The sequence below is a fragment of the Anabrus simplex genome, chromosome 1, assembly GCF_040414725.1.
Source record: "Anabrus simplex isolate iqAnaSimp1 chromosome 1, ASM4041472v1, whole genome shotgun sequence".
Lineage (NCBI taxonomy): Eukaryota > Metazoa > Arthropoda > Insecta > Orthoptera > Tettigoniidae > Anabrus > Anabrus simplex.
The window spans coordinates 559,839,709-559,855,746 of record NC_090265.1 but is presented as its reverse complement, the minus strand read 5'-3'; the positions used below and the strand labels follow the sequence as shown (position 1 = coordinate 559,855,746).

The 16,038-nt window shown below is 39.1% G+C and overlaps 1 protein-coding gene across 5 annotated transcripts in view; it reads left to right on the top strand.

Moving 5' to 3' along the window:
- Positions 1–16,038, top strand: part of Ranbp16 (Ran-binding protein 16) — a 360,844-nt gene that overhangs the window by 201,551 nt on the left and 143,255 nt on the right. For all 5 annotated transcript variants that reach the window (XM_068225077.1, XM_068225075.1, XM_068225076.1 and 2 more), the window contains exon 10: positions 15,640–15,745. In XM_068225077.1, the coding sequence (XP_068081178.1) occupies positions 15,640–15,745 (106 nt within the window). The remainder of the gene's footprint in view (positions 1–15,639; positions 15,746–16,038) is intronic.

Genomic DNA, 16,038 nt, shown 5'->3' with positions numbered 1-16,038 from the left:
GTAATTCGAAATCACGTAATTTGAAGTCCGATTTTTGAGTCCCAACGACTTTGAATTAACGAGGTTTTACTGTACCATTTCTACTCAGCATCACCCCCAGGTACTCCATCATTTCCACCACCTCAGTCTCTTCCCCGTTTATTACCCACTTTACTCCCGGTTTCTTTTTATTCCCTTTTCTGCATACCATCACCTTAGACTTCTTACCATTAATCTTCAATGACCATTTCTCTGCAAAACTCCCTACTTTATTAAAACGTTTTTGCAAACCTCCAGCTGTCAACGACAGAACAACGCATCATCCGCAAAGATTAATCCTGGAATTTCTTGTTTTCCTAGCACCAGGTAAGCCCATTTTCTCTCTACATGGCAACCTAGTAGGTCGTTTATAAACAATAGGAAAAGGATTGGCGACATCCCTGTTTCAACCCAACCTTCGACTCAATCACTCCACTCACCACCCCATCTTCCACCCTGATGCTACAATAAACTTTTTCATATATACTTCTGATCGCTGTTCTCATCTTCTCTCCCACTCCAATCTTTTGAACAGGGCCTCCCCACTCACTGTATCAAACGCCTTCTGGAAGTCAATTGTGGCGATAAATACTTTGGCACCTGCTTTTCTCACATATTTATCAATTATGGTTCTCACAATCATTAAATTATCAGCTATCATCCTCCCCTTCCTAAATCCATTTTGAAAGCATGATAGAATTGAGTAATCCTCTGCCCACTTCCTCAATCTATTTGCTAGAATACCTGTGTACACCTTGCTCAGGGAGTCCAGCAGGGTTATACCTCTATAATTGCTGGAATTAGTCCTGTCCCCTTTATTTTTATAAATAGTACATATGATCCCCTTCTGCCATTCTTTAGGGAATTTTGCCCCTTCAAATATCTTGTTTAAGAGTGTTGCCAGACACACTTATCATCTGCTTATTTTCTGCTACTTCCTTCCAATACACATTAGTTATCCCACTTTCCGCACCCGCAGTCTTGGTCTTCAATTTCTTTATCACTCCCATCACTTCTTCACCTGTTATTCTCTTTTCCAGTTCTTGGCAGCCCCTCTCTAGCCCCCTATCTACTTTATCACCTCCGCCGACCCTTATCCACCCTTCCTGTTGTAATAGTTCCCAGATATACTCTACCCATGTTCCATATCTGATTTTCGGTTTCATCACACTAGTCGTCCCCGTATTAATTTTTTTAACCCTCGCCCACACCTTATCTCCTTCCCTGTTCTTGCACTCCCTATTTAGAGCTTCCGTTTCAGCCTCCTGCCAAACCTTCTTCTTCTTCTCTCTTATTATTTTTTTGAATTCTTTCCCCACCCTGCAAAATTTTTCCCTTAACCCCCTCTCACCATGTTTCCTGAACTCAGCCAATGCTCTCAACTCTGCCTTCCTTTTTGCCTTACATTCCTTATCAAACCAACCCTCTCCCACCTCTCTATTCTTATTCCTGTATGATTTCTCCTCCGCTATTTTCCTCCCCGGATACTCCAAAAGCTCTACCGCTCTGTCTATTTTATTACCTTTAAATGCTACTTCACTCCCCACCCTGATCTGAAATTCTTCCTCTTCCAGGTATTGCTGAACATTGCTCTCCCCTCCTTTGGCCAGATATATTTAGGAACTCTGCAACCTCTCACACTCCGCTCTCTTCCTGAACCCTTCTCCTTTGCACCCTCATCCCTATTTACGATCATATATACCGGGGAGTGGTGGGATTCCACCCAATCGACCACTTCCATCCTATTAATTCTGTCCAACATATCATCCGAACTTATAATCAGATCAATAACACTGCCTTCTTCATATGTAATATGTCATTTTCCCTTCCCTGTTGCCCTGCCACCATCCATTTAGAATATACAAGTCACACGCCCCACATACTTCTAACAACTTCTGACCGTAAACATTTCTCACTTTATCTTCACTTTTCCTATCTTCCATCTTTACTCTCCTTTCCTCTTTACCATACTCTGGACAAGAGCAACCTATTCTTGCATTTAAGTCCCCTAACAAAATCAGTCCATCCTCTTCGTACTTTCCACTAATAATATTTATTTCCTCTATCAGGCCATCAAAGAAGTAATCATTTGCATATATTGACCCCCTTGGAGGGTTGTATATAAAACCCAAACACACATTCTTTCTTTCTGCCCCGCCCCCCTATTTTGAATCTAACCGATAAAACCTCTTCTAGCTCATTTTCTATATCTATTACTTGATCACATAGTTTCTCCTTAACTAATAATGACATTCCGCCCGAAGTTCTCTCTTTCCTTCCTTGCCTTTTCATTTTATTCCTAATCACAAACCCCTTCCAGGTTAGATTCGTCCCTTCTTTTAGCCATGTCTCTAGGAGGGCCACTATTTCAAAACTCTCCACCATCTTACAAACCTCTTCATTCCCAACTTACTACCCATCCCTTCAATATTTATCACACCTATCTTACACCCTAGCTACCTACTACCCTCCCCTACCCCCTCCTTATCGCCCTTATTTTTATTTACCTCAGCAACGTTATTTAACTTGCTTCTAGTTCTACGAAGCCCTTCTGTTTCCTCTCTGGTCTCTCCCTTCTTAACCGCCTTTACAGACTCCTTGTTCCCCCTCTCCTCCTGTCCTTTGTTTCTCTTCCCCCATGATTTTTCAGACGTACACTTCTAGTCCTGGTAGTTAACGTCTCTCCGGGTACTTGCCGCCTCTTCCACTCCAGCACTTTCCGGTGGTGCACGACTGTTTACGTCTTGCTCCACTCTCTGATCGTCCTCTTCTTCTTCCCAGCCATCTTCACTCTTACCTCCTCTTCTTTCTTCATGCTGGTCCTCACTCTCCCTCTCGCCAACCACCGTTTCTCCCTCATCCACCACCGAACTCTCCTCTCCTCTTGTCACGCTTATCGCTCTCTTTTCTGTAATCGTCTGTAAATAATTTTGGTCCATATGTTGCACCCTTTCCATTGACCATTCTCTTATCCAGCAGCCATTTCCCACCACTAACTTGCTTCCCTTAATGAAAGCTCTCAATCCTTGTTTCCTTGCACGCTACATGTGTCTTCTTAGCACTTTCAACTCTCTGCTCGCTTCACTACCTATCTCCTGTCTCAACCATACCTTCTCTTACCGAGCTCGATAGCTACAGTCGCTTAAGTGCGGCCAGTATCCAGTATTCGGGAGATCGTGGGTTCGAGCCCCACTGTCGGCAGCCCTGAAGATGGTTTTCCGTGGTTTCCCATTTTCACACTAGGCAAATGCTGGGGCTGTACCTTAATTAAGGCCACGGCCGCTTCCTTCCCATTCCTAGGCCTCTCCTATTCCATCGTCGCCATAAGACTTATCTGTGTCGGTGCGACGTTAAGCAAAATGGCAAAAAAAAAAATAAAACCCGTCTCTTCCTTTAAATTCTCTGCATTCCTTAGGATAATGCCCGCCGTTAAGGGTAGACATCAGCGCGAGCTTAATTGGTCTCACACCTCCACCTTTTACTCTTCCCACTCTCTGAGCCTCATCAATATCTACTTCACTAATATTTATCTTCATTCTGTCCCGTATCAAGTTCACTATCTTATAAACTAAAGCCACCTTATATTCTTTCGCTGTTTCTTCAACTCTGTATATAAAAATGCTTTTCTTCATTCGTGCCTGGATCCCATCTTCCATTTCTCTCTTTAAGTTTCGCCACCTCCCCCTCCAGCACCTGGACTTTCACTCGCATTTTCTCCATCTCAGCCTCATTCCTCCCTACCTTCTCCTTCAGCTTGTCCACCTCACTTTTAACACACTGCCGCAAGTTCTTTGGCTTCTTGGAATGGTCACGTATCATCTCCTTCAGTTGGTCTATCTGACACGCCTCCTTCACCACTTCTTTTAGCGCCTCTATCTCCTCCCACCCTAGGGCACCAATTGGGCCTGGCCCTGGGTTTAACTCCACTCCACCTATTATGAACAATCTGATAGCACCACACGCACCAGCAGCCCTGCCAACACCCCTACTTCCTCACCCTTCATCCTCTTGCACAATACCGTTTTCTTCCTCCTGCATTGCCAACTCCCAATCCTCACTCGACAGAGCTCTAGCGCTATCCCCATACTTCAGCACACACTCAGCACATCCGTTCTCACTGCTTACTTGATTGAGACTGTGGAAGGCTTTTGGAACAAAGTTGGGATATATTTGACATTCAGCAAACTTTATTCCGCGCTTTATTACATCTCGTATGTTCTGTGATGAAGTTCTGTCCCAGTATCCGTATTACATAACCCAACTTATTACGCGATTGTACTACAAATTACAGCACCCGGGAACTGTTTTCTATTGTTGCTTATGAGAGCATTGTATGACTATTCCTTGACAACACACATTATTTTTATTTTCCCTCATCTCTGGTTTCCGTAGAAACAAACACTCTCTGATAGTAAACAAATACACGTGGTAATGGCGGGATCGAATCGAGGATGCGAGCTTGCTCCGGAAGATATAAGTAATATTTTGACTAACGAGACGATATTTGATTATTTGATATTTATGATAGTGATTGTATTGTGTCCGATGAGAGTCGAATTGGTTATTCCTCGAAAGACGACAACATGGAAATTGAGAACGAAGTGCAGAGCTCCACTGTCGCAAAGAACGCTAAGCAGTCAGCTATTCAAATCGAAAGAAGAAAGTGGAGTTCTGTAGGCAGGTTTCTTCCTACGCTTTCTGCTCATTTTGATCCATCAAATTCAAGGGTTAGTGATAATCTTCATTTGAATGACAATGACGACATTTCAAGACTTAGTGTCGATTTTCAAAGAAGTTGTTGATCGTAATATTATGAACTTGATAGTGTCAGAAATGAGCAAGTACTACTTCTTTTTTACAGAAAATACGGATGTAAAGGAAAAATCGAAATTACGTAAGTGGCAAAGCATAACCGTAGACTCTTTATCTGTTCCTGGCAACTGTTTTGTTGATGGGCCACGTGAAGAAAAAAAATGAAAAAACTATTGATATTATTGTTTGTACTGGAAAGAATACGGACATTGTACATGATGCAAAACTCGAGTGTCTGGGCAGTACCATACCCTCAAGATATGTTGATAGGTGACACTGTTGTAAAATCAAGTCAGTGTGTTGTAAAGGTTACAAATTTGATCACATATAGACAGTAGGCTTAATTATATTTGTGTCAATTTTATTATTCCTTTCATTATTTTGAGAAAAATATTTTCTATGCCACTGATTTCAATTAAATTCAAGGTATCAGTTGTGTACCTAAGTGTAAATTATGTAAATTTATTAGTAGAGGAAAGTTAGAATCGAAGAACGTAAAATTAAGAATACAAAATTTTCAAGAAAAAACTCACTCGTGGTGGCCTGGGAGTGTCACCTAAACTCATTGATCAAAAGGTTAACACTGTTACTTTGTGTTTGTGGATCACAGAGAGGTGAAAGAAGGTGCGGTGTGAATGGGTCTATCATTTATATCAAAGATTAACTTTAAACTTTAAAATGAAGGTTATACACTAGAGTCCTGTTAATCCGAAAGTTTGGTTAATCCAAACTGAAATATGTATTCAATTATTTTTAAAAATCTCCTTATTGAAATGAAAGAACATATTATACAATGAGGATTTACTTGCATTATATTAGTCATATTTTACTAGAATAACTTAATGTGAACATAATTCCACATCATTAACCATCAATCACTGGTCGTTTATCTTTACAAAGTCTGTTAGTTTCTTTTGCCGCAGTGATTGGAACCTACTCGAAGATGTAGTGTTAAACCAGCGTCTCATAAACATCACATCAGTGGGTGTAGCAGCGGAGTGTTGCTCGTCGTAGAGTACGGCAAGTTCTAAGGCGGCCGCGGCAATCGAATGTGACATTAGTTGTTCATTGTGGCCTTCTTCATCGTCACTCTGTTCCTCACCAACTCCAGATTCTTTCCCACCATAGCTACAATTTCTTGGTCTGTTTGTAATTGAAGACAGTCAGCTTCCATCCATTCGCTAATGTCATTTTTCATTATCATATTCCCCTGTACGGGTTCGTAACTACCGTTCCTGTTGTTGTATACAGTATTTTATTAATGTAACTGCAAAAAAATGGACATTTCAAATTACAGTATGTGCTGTACTGTATTGTAGAAGAACATCAGAGACATTGGAAATTAAAACTGGACTACGGCAGGGAGATGGGCTCTCACCACTATTATTTAACTGTGATCTAGAAATGGTAATTAGGGAATGGTTTAGGAAATGTCCCCCCAAAATAAAGATTGGCGGAAAATCAAAACAAATTGCCTGGGTTTTGCTGACGATTTAGCATTACTAGCAGTGGACATAAAAGCAAAAACCCACATATCAGAACTTCAAAACATTGCAAATAAAATTGGCCTCAAAATATAATTTGAAAAAACAGAAATTATGCCCCAAAAACCAACGCAGCTAAAAGAAGTCACCATAAATGGTAATAAAATCAAAATAGTAACTCAATTTAAATATCTTGGAGAAGTAATAACTAGGGAGTGGATTTTTATGTAATTACATATTTTTTTTGCGTAAGTTTTAACGCAAGTTACGAAGTTTATTATTCCTATTGTGCATCCCCAAGTGTAAAAACTGAATCCTATTTCACATAAAAACAAATATTTTCACATTTTTAAAATGTAAATACATATTTTTAAAAAATCTATAATAAGCACATAAATCGGCAATATTTGTTGATCAATAAAATGTGTTATAAAACAATGCTCATATTTTCATTTTACAATTACAGTATTGTTTTTAACAGAGTGTTTAACATAATGTATCTGAATGTTTCGGCTATTTATGGACTTCCCTCCATAAGTTCTAAAACTTGCTGGTCACCGGCTACGTCACATTTAGATAGCGATTTGATTTGCTGCATATGATGTTTCCTTGCATGATGTCATTCCAACTCTTTATGAGTCAGCCTTCTCGGGTTTTGTTTATAGAATATCAGCGAAAGGTAATCACGGAGAGATAAGGTGACGTAATTCCATTACGACATGGGAGACTCGGAAGAATATTACCCCACCATTAGGTAGTAGAATTTCATCACTCCTAAGAGTAAGGTTAGCTGTTCGGGTCCATATATCATTCCTGTGGTCGTGTGATTTTGTATGGGTTCATAAGAAATATTTCCTTCAGTGTCCGCTGCTATTCTTTTTATTAAAACAGTGATTCACCGTAAATGCGTGTGTCGTAACCTGCAAAATAATGCCAAAAGAGAAGTCGAGTACAAGATCGCATCTTCAACAATATGTAGTGGAATTTAAAAGCATTTTCACTACCGATGGAAAAGTATTATTTTGCCAACCGTGTGATAAAACAGTACGTGCAGATCAACGTTCTCAAGTAATCCAGCATTTGTCTGGAAATAAGCATACTGCGGCTGCTTCGCGTGTGCATTCGCGACAATTACTAATAGCTGAACCAGCTACTTCAAATGCAGGCCCATCTAAATATTCCCAGTATTATTTAGATGTGTGCAGAGCATTTGTTTGCGCCGACATTCCTCGTGGTAAAATAAATAATCCAGGACTGAGAAATTTCCTAACAAAGTACATTAATTTTGAGCCTCCAGACGAATCCACATTAAGGAAAAACTATCTCCCAAAATGTTACGAAGAAACTTTACAGAGAATTCGGGCAGTATGTGATAGCGAAAAACTGTGGGTGAGCATTGACGAAACCACTTATTCAAGTGGCAGAAAAGTAGGAAATGTTGTAGTTGGTGTGTTGAAGAATGACAAAACTACTTGCGAACATTCTTATTTGCTAGCGTGTAAAGAAATGCTTGCTGCAAACCATGTCACTGTAGCTAGATTGTGCAATGAAGCCATGCATTTACTTTGGCCAAAAGGTATAAAATACGACCATGTATTGCTTTTCCTTACTGACAGTGCAGCTTACATGAAAAAGGTAGCTGAAGGCCTTCCTGTGAGCTTTCCGAAAATGATACACGTAACTTGCGTTGTTCATGCTCTACACAGGTTATGTGAAACTGTGCGGGCTCAGTATCCTCAAGTGGATAAATTAGTGTCTAATGGCAAAAAGTCTTCGTAAAAGCACCCTCAAGAATCGATCTCTTTAAAGAGAAAAACCCGGATGTTGCGCTTCCTCCTTTGCCTATTGTTACGCGGTGGGGTACCTGGCTCAGCGCTGTGGTATACTACGCAGACAATTTCGAAAGTTTTGCATCCGTTGTGAACGTGTTAGATAAAAACGACGCGTCGTTAATTGAGATTCTTCAAGAGATACTAAAAGACAGCTCTTTGAAAAATGATTTGGCATTTATATCTGCCAATCTAAGCTTCTTGTGTAAAACTATAGACATACTTGAAAACTCCACTAACCTGTTGTCCGAAACAGTGAAGGAAGTGCACGCTGTTGAAAATAAATTAGATTCACTCCCGGCTTCGCAGGTACAGGGACTGTTAAAGGTCAAATATCAAAAATTTTTCAGGAAAAACAGAGGATTTCAAACAATGTGCCAAATTTCTAATATATTAGAGGGTGCTCATGTTGGCGAAATTGATGGCGTTATTGTTGGTGACATTCCTCTCTTTAACTATGCTCATCTGACATCCTGTGATGTGGAGCGATCATTTTCGCAGTATAAGGCGTTCTTTAGAGATAATCGGCATGCATTTGTGATGGACAATTTGGAGATGACCTTTATTGTTCACTGCAATTCTGAGACTACTTCTAGCAACTAATATTCCAGCGTGTGATGGGTGAGTACGAACTGGTACTATTTTTTCAAAGATGATAGGTTGCTTTTGCCATATTTAAACAAAACATTACCTTTAAAAAAATAACCATTCATAATATCTACTCTGGCATATCATAAATTAATATACCATACAGCACGTTTCCATACACAGACACCATTTTGCCTTAAGGAGCACGTTTGGTGGCACCATATTCTAATACAAAACATTATACTTATTTACTTCTTGAGTGCGAGTAGTTATGTGATATTTAAAGGAAAATAATTTCAATTTTTTATCACATATTTTAAAGTTTTTCAGCACATAAAAAATAAATATTTTTCACATTTTTAGCACATAAAAATCCGCTCCCTAGTAATAACACATAACCTAAATGAAAAAATCTCAATCCAAATAAGAACAAATAGATTAGCTAAAGCACAAAAATTAACATGGAATATCTACAAAAAGAAATGTCTATCAATAAATACAAAAATAAAACACTACAACACAGTTATAAGACCGGAAGCTACATATGCAGCAGAAACTCTCTTTTACCTGAATAAACAATCAAAGACTGACAGATTTCAGAAAATTGAAAGGAGAATTGGAAGAACCTGCATCAAAAAAAAAAATACCAGAAAGATGGACAGTGGCGGTTAATACCTAACAAAGTCGTGTACAAAGAGCTAGAACCCGTTACAGATACTATGCGTAAGAGGAGACTGGGATTCTTTGGACATGTCATGAGGATGCAGGATTCGAGACTTCTGAAACAACTAGTACAACACAATCTCGTCTCAAAAAATACCACAACAGGATGTAAATGGATCAGAGAAGTAAGAGAGGATCTGAAGGAAATGGGCCTTACAACAGAAGTGAGCACAAATAAGATAAAAATGAATACAAAACTCAAGAATACAAACCTCCGCTTTACCCTTACACAAAACAAACCAACAACACGCACATTTTTGACTGAGGAAAGGGCACGAAGATTGGAGCGTCTGAAGAAGTACTGGGAGGACCGCAAAGCCCGAACAATCCCTTCAAAGAGACCTGAACGACGGACTGACTAAAGTGATCCTATGGGGTCATAAAAGAAGAAGAAGAAGTAATTTTCCTCAAACGGTTGAGGTGCTGGCCTTCTGACCCCAACCTGGCAGGTTCGATCCTGGCTCAGTCCGGTGGTTTATGAAGCTGTTCAAATACGTCAGCCTCGTGTACGTAGATTTACTGCCAGGTAAAAGAACTCCCGCGGGAGAAAATCCCGGGACCTAGCCGTTTCCGGAAACCGTAAACTTAGTTAGAGGGACGTAAAAACAATAACATTATTATTAGAAAATATTTTCCGGTTAATCCGAAAATTTCGTAATCCGAACAGACTCTGGTCCCAATTAGTTTGGATTAACGAGACTCTACTGTATTTCTTTTCAAGTCACAAACTTAACAAACTTTTCACTGAGTGAAATAACAAGGTTACAGTTACAAATAGCAGTTTGGAAATAACAAGTGCTGAGCTTCCAGGTCCAAATTTACAAGTTTACTACATCGCAAATGTTGCGTTTAGTTAGTCATGGAGAGAAATCTCCCAATTCAAGAGCACTTTGCTCCAAAGGTTACAAATACAGCCTTCCAAGGCCCCATTCAGTTTTACACAAGACCGGCAAGAGTTTACACTCTCTCCGAATTCCAGAAAGTAGACTGGCTCCCAATGTCTTACGCAAAAATCTTACGATTTCCGGCCTCTCTAGGCCCAACCTACCAGTTACAATTATTACTCAGGAGTATCTATTACCCAAACTACTGGGCCTTCATGGAAAGAAGAACAGGTGAAATTACTGGCCCAAACACAAAATGAATGGAGGCATACACACGTGCTCCTAGAAAATTAAGTGTAAAACCCTAATTGGGCTCTTGGCCCGATGATGCAGAGGCTAATCCCAAGCTATTTAGGTGACTAGAATGAAGGTTAATTTAATGCTTTACAGAAAAGAGAAACAGTTACAAAATAGTAGTCACCTCAAGATAAATTGACGGGGAACTTCAGAGGGTAACGCACTCTCTATCCCCGATCTACAATTTAAGTCGTTATGAAATTTTGCATTAGCCGAAAGAAGGTTTACATTTTAGAAAACAGGAAGTTTCATAGTTAGAAATTAGAACCTTCCCCTCGTGTAAGTCTGCGGAGTTAGCTACAGAAAAATAAGACTGTTGGCCATTACTTTGGCTGTTGAACTGCCAGGCAAAGAATGAGGCGCCTCCTGTCTTAGCGCACACACACTCAGTAAGACGACGATCAATAAGACAAGGTAGCCAGAAAAAGCCGCAGCTTGTTTACCCGAGGGGACGGTTTGAGTGGGTTCTGGACTAATTCCGGACATACCCTCTCATTTTTATTGGCCAAATTCAGAAGGTACAAGAAACCTATTATTGGCTGAAAAATAATTGATGATTGGCCAGATTCAAAAACTGGCAGAATGAGAAAGAAGTGTTGCAAACCTTGAAATAACAAAATAAATGAACATTAAATTAGTTGAGGAAACATAAGAACAGAAAACTTCTTTAAATCGCTAATTCTTTTACCTTGCACCAGAGTGCATTACCTCAGTTTTTTTGTAATGACATCTATGGAGAGAAGTTAAAACTTCTTGAAGTAAACAAACACAAAACAAATCCAGTCAGTTTAGGCAACTTCAAAATAACACATTACTCAATAATTCAATGGTGACATTTTTGGATCAATGACCGAACTTCATGCAGTAGCTGTTTCACGTTTAGTAGGAGAGATAGCGTTCCCTAAAGCGCTTCTTTTAAATGTGTGGAGTTGAGGTGTACCACCCAGTACAAACGCTATTACATATTTTATGAATATTACATATTTAATTACAAATTTTGCACTTTGATATTATGTAAAAATCCAGGCCCTAGTAATGACATATGCATACTTCATTGTTTGAATGACTTCTGGCTGTGGAACAAATGTTTAATTTGAAATCATTTCAAAAGAGCAGATTGCAAGTTTGGATGGTGGGCGGAATCTAAAGTTTTCGTATTTCTGAAACGCTGCTATAGCGAGTATAGCATATAACGAGAACCCCGTTATAACGACAGGTTTTGCCTGTCCCTTCAAAAGACCTATATTAAACTGTGTATTATTCTTCGGTTACGTCGAGACCCCTATCACTGACGCATCCGTTATTACGAGCGATTTTTTTCCGTTACCGATATTTATGCACGCCAGCGATTATGTTGCGTACGATTCGATATTGTTTTCTTGCTACGTCTACCAGCGAGTTCTCTCGTCAACATTCGAAGGTGATGTGATGATTCTAAGGTAATACCCGTCGACTGCTGTTCCATAAAGAAAATTTGAAATGAAAGAGAACATGTTTTTGTAATAAGCGCGTAAATAATGTGTCCGATAACAGGTGTTAACTTGTTAAAAATAAAGGCTGAATAAACAATCTCTTAATTTTAATGCTTATTACTGCAATTAAGTAAGAATGGGATACACCTCAAGATATGGCAGAGTGCATCATTGATATCAGAGGTTAGTTTGTTTTCTCGCATGTGGTTAAATTATGGAAAGGCTATTATCATGTAAACTTATGGCAGGAAGGTTATCATTTCTCTACTAGCGCTAGAAGTATGTTTTCATCATACGTATAGTACAGTTAAGTTAGCATTGGTGACTCTGTTTGAATAAGAAAACTGAAACGTTTGCCACAAAATGCGATCGATCATCTTCGGTATTGTATAGTTTTCTTACCGTGTGCATTTGTGAGCTCTCTCGTTGACATTCGTATGTGATGTTGGAGTTGATTAGTAATACCCGTTGACTGCTATTCTCTGAAGAAAATTTGAAATGAAAGAGGATAACACGTTTTCGTAATAAAGGCGTAAATAACGTGGCTGATAGCAGTTGTTAACTCGTTAAAAATAAAGGCTGAAGTAAACGATCTCTTAATCTCTTAATTTTAATGTTATATACTAAAATTAAGTAACAATGTGATATACCTCAAGATATGGCAGGGTACTTCACTGATTTCAGAGGATAGTTTATATTTTCTCGCATCTAGTTTAATTTCGGAAAGGCTATTCCCATGTAAATTTTTAGCGAGGTGAGGAGGTTATCATTTCTCTACATGTGTTTGAAATGTTTTCGTGATACGTATATGCTTAGGTTAGCTGACGCCGTTTGAAGAAGAAATCTGAAATGTTTGTCATAGAAGCCTCTGGAGTGATGATAATGTATTTCTCCGAATCGAACTCGATGTTTTTATTCTCAGAATCTCGTGTGAGAAATCAAGGATCGTCTTGCATTCGCAGCCTAACAGTAATGAACACCACTGGCAACTACAGCGGTAACCACGTTGCATCTTTTCACCCGCTCGCACACACACAAAACTTGCTGAAAATAAACGACTGCCTCTTTATTATACATCGCTAGCCACGACAATCAGCTGTACAGTGCCTCTGTGTAACATCACTGGATCTCGGGAAATATTGAAAAGAGAATGATGTTCTGTTAGCCTCTACAAAAACGTTTCTCAAAGCTGCAGAATTTCATCAAACATGCGAGCCTTCAAATTCTTAGAAAGGCAACGACTCATTGGCAGAGTTATATACTTAATACATCTTCTGTACCAGACGCTTCATAGTTTCATAGACAGTGATATTTTCGTGATGGATCGTCGTATTGTAAAGACACGTGGAACCGGTTTTGCCGGCAAATTTCCAACTGCTTCTCGTCGATATTATGATGCCAATTTTAAGCTAATGTTTATTCAACACTCTGAAATGTAGAATATTTGTGCAGCCACAAGGAAATACGGCATAGGCCTAACTAAAGCCAATATTCGGCGTTAGCGTGAAGACAAAGATAGCTATAAAATGCATACTATACAAAAAATGCATTCAGTGGTCCACATCAAGGACGCTTTAAAGAAGTCGAAGATGAAATTTTGAGGTGTGTGCTCGAAAAACGCAAGGGCGGAATGGCCGTACCACGGTGCAGTAAACTCATTCGTTGACCTTCAACGTCCTTGATTATGCCTATACATTGCTAGCCACTGAAGTTGGCCAAACCCAGCAAGCGAGACGTGCGTGTAGTGGCAGGTTGTAGCTGACACTGAGTAAAACTAACGTTTTATAGACAGCAAGAATATTTTCCTGATGGATCGTCATATTGTAGAGATGTGTGGAATAGATATTGCCAGCAAATTTTTAATAATATGATGCCAATTTTAAGTTAGTTATTAAACCTGCAGAAATAAAGATTAATTATGCAGCCGAAAAAGTTACGGCATAACTAAAGCCAGACTTCAGCGTTGGTGTGAAGACAAAGATGGTCTAAAAATGCGTACTGTACAAGAAAGGCGTTCATATGATTTTACTAAGCACTTTCTAAGCCTGAGTTAAATTTTTGAAGGGAAAAGGTGGGGTCGTATTGCATTCACGGCCGTCTTGGATGAAATGAAACATAATTATAAATTAATAAAAAAATAAATCAAATAATATTAATATTAATATAAAATTATAATAGATATTATTATAATTATATTTAGTTATGATTAATTATAATATAATATTAATATTAATTAATATTAAAACAATAAATTAAACATCGGACTTTGAAATATAACAAACAAGTAAGGTGTAATATAATCCGCGGAAACGCAAGTTTTGAACAAACTGATTGCCGCTTCATACTGATTTTAATGTGTATAGGGGTTTTCCCAATGTTTACAAAAAGTCGGATTTAATAACAGTCCGCTATAGGAAGTAATTTTTTCGCTGTTATGATTTCTTGCTATAGAGGACTTCTACTGTATATCAGGATTATTGTCTTTATTCTCCAATTTCCAACCACTACGGTTCTTTTATGTCACTGCCCGTGCGCATGAAGGAACTTGCGTGGCACTTTCTTCAATGCTCTTCGCACTCGAGTAACGTTCACTGTATGGCAGTTGAGGCTTTCAGGGCCAGCGTTACAAATCCTGTCAGTGTTTTCCAGGCTTGTAGACCGTGGTCCAGGAGCATATGATGGTCCCGACTTTTCACCGTCCCTGATTGGCTGTTCTTCGCCAATGATTGAAGCATTATGGAGCCTGATGAACGTCGACCTGCCTCCGCGGAGACAGGCAACTGATCACCCATTGCTTTTTCTGGTCTGCCGTGGCCATTGTGTCCTCCAGGATTTAAGGTTTGGTTTTATTTACCCGTTCAGATTCTTCCTTATTGTTGAAACTGTTGGCATGCTTCAGGATTTCAATGGCTTCCCTTTGTAGCCAGGTGTGATACGATACAGTAGTTGACAGTACTTGGGTGTCGCTGTATTGTATGTCATGGCCTGCTAGCAGCGAGTGCTCAGCAACTGATGATCTTTCTGCTTGTGCCAGCCAACCATGTCAGTTATGCTTCTTCACTCATGTGACAGTGCTGCCTTTGGTGGTGCCTCTGTATACTTGGCCGCAGTTGCACGAGATCTTGTAGACACCTGCTGTGGAGAGAGGATGATGGTTGTCTTTAGCAGACCTTAGAAGTTCCTGGATTTTCTTCTTTGGCTGTATATGGTTTAAAAACGATAGCCAGTGTTGTACAATAAGGGATAAAGATGTTAAAGCAAAGGTTCGGTTTCTTTCTGAACACCTCTTGTATGTGAGGCCATTTTATATTCAGGCTTATACGTTGTTTACATTTTTGTAGTATCCTTACTCTAATTCTTTGAATGGTGGTGTTAATAGAGGGTTTGTGAAACATGAAACCTCTTTGAAATATTTTCAGATGGTCCAGTGAGGAGAGAAAAAAATTTAAAATGGTGGACTGCAGTGTTAACTGTCACCTGTCTGTTTAAATTTATATGATGTGAAATGATGCAATGTGATGTGATGTTTCAGGTCGTCTGACTTGGCTGGTGTATATTATTGGGTCGGCCATTGGTGGAAGAGTTTCCTTCAATAGTAATGATGAACACGATGCCATGGATGGAGAGTTAGTCTGCAGGTAACTATGTTGCTGTGATATGTTTTAAATGTACAAGTGGTAATGAATGCTGATGTGAAATCAGTGAAATATTTATTAGATGTACTTCGTAAGGTTTACGTACATTTAGCAAATTTTTCTTACCGGTAGTTCTTTTCCTATCAGTCACTTCTTTGAGGATTCATTGGCTCTTACAAGGTTATTTACTAAAACACAGTTTTGAATTGGCATTATTTTTCTCTTTTTGTAAATATTGTGTTATGATAATTCATTTCATTAATATATTGCAGATTTTGATTTCTCTCTCTCGTATT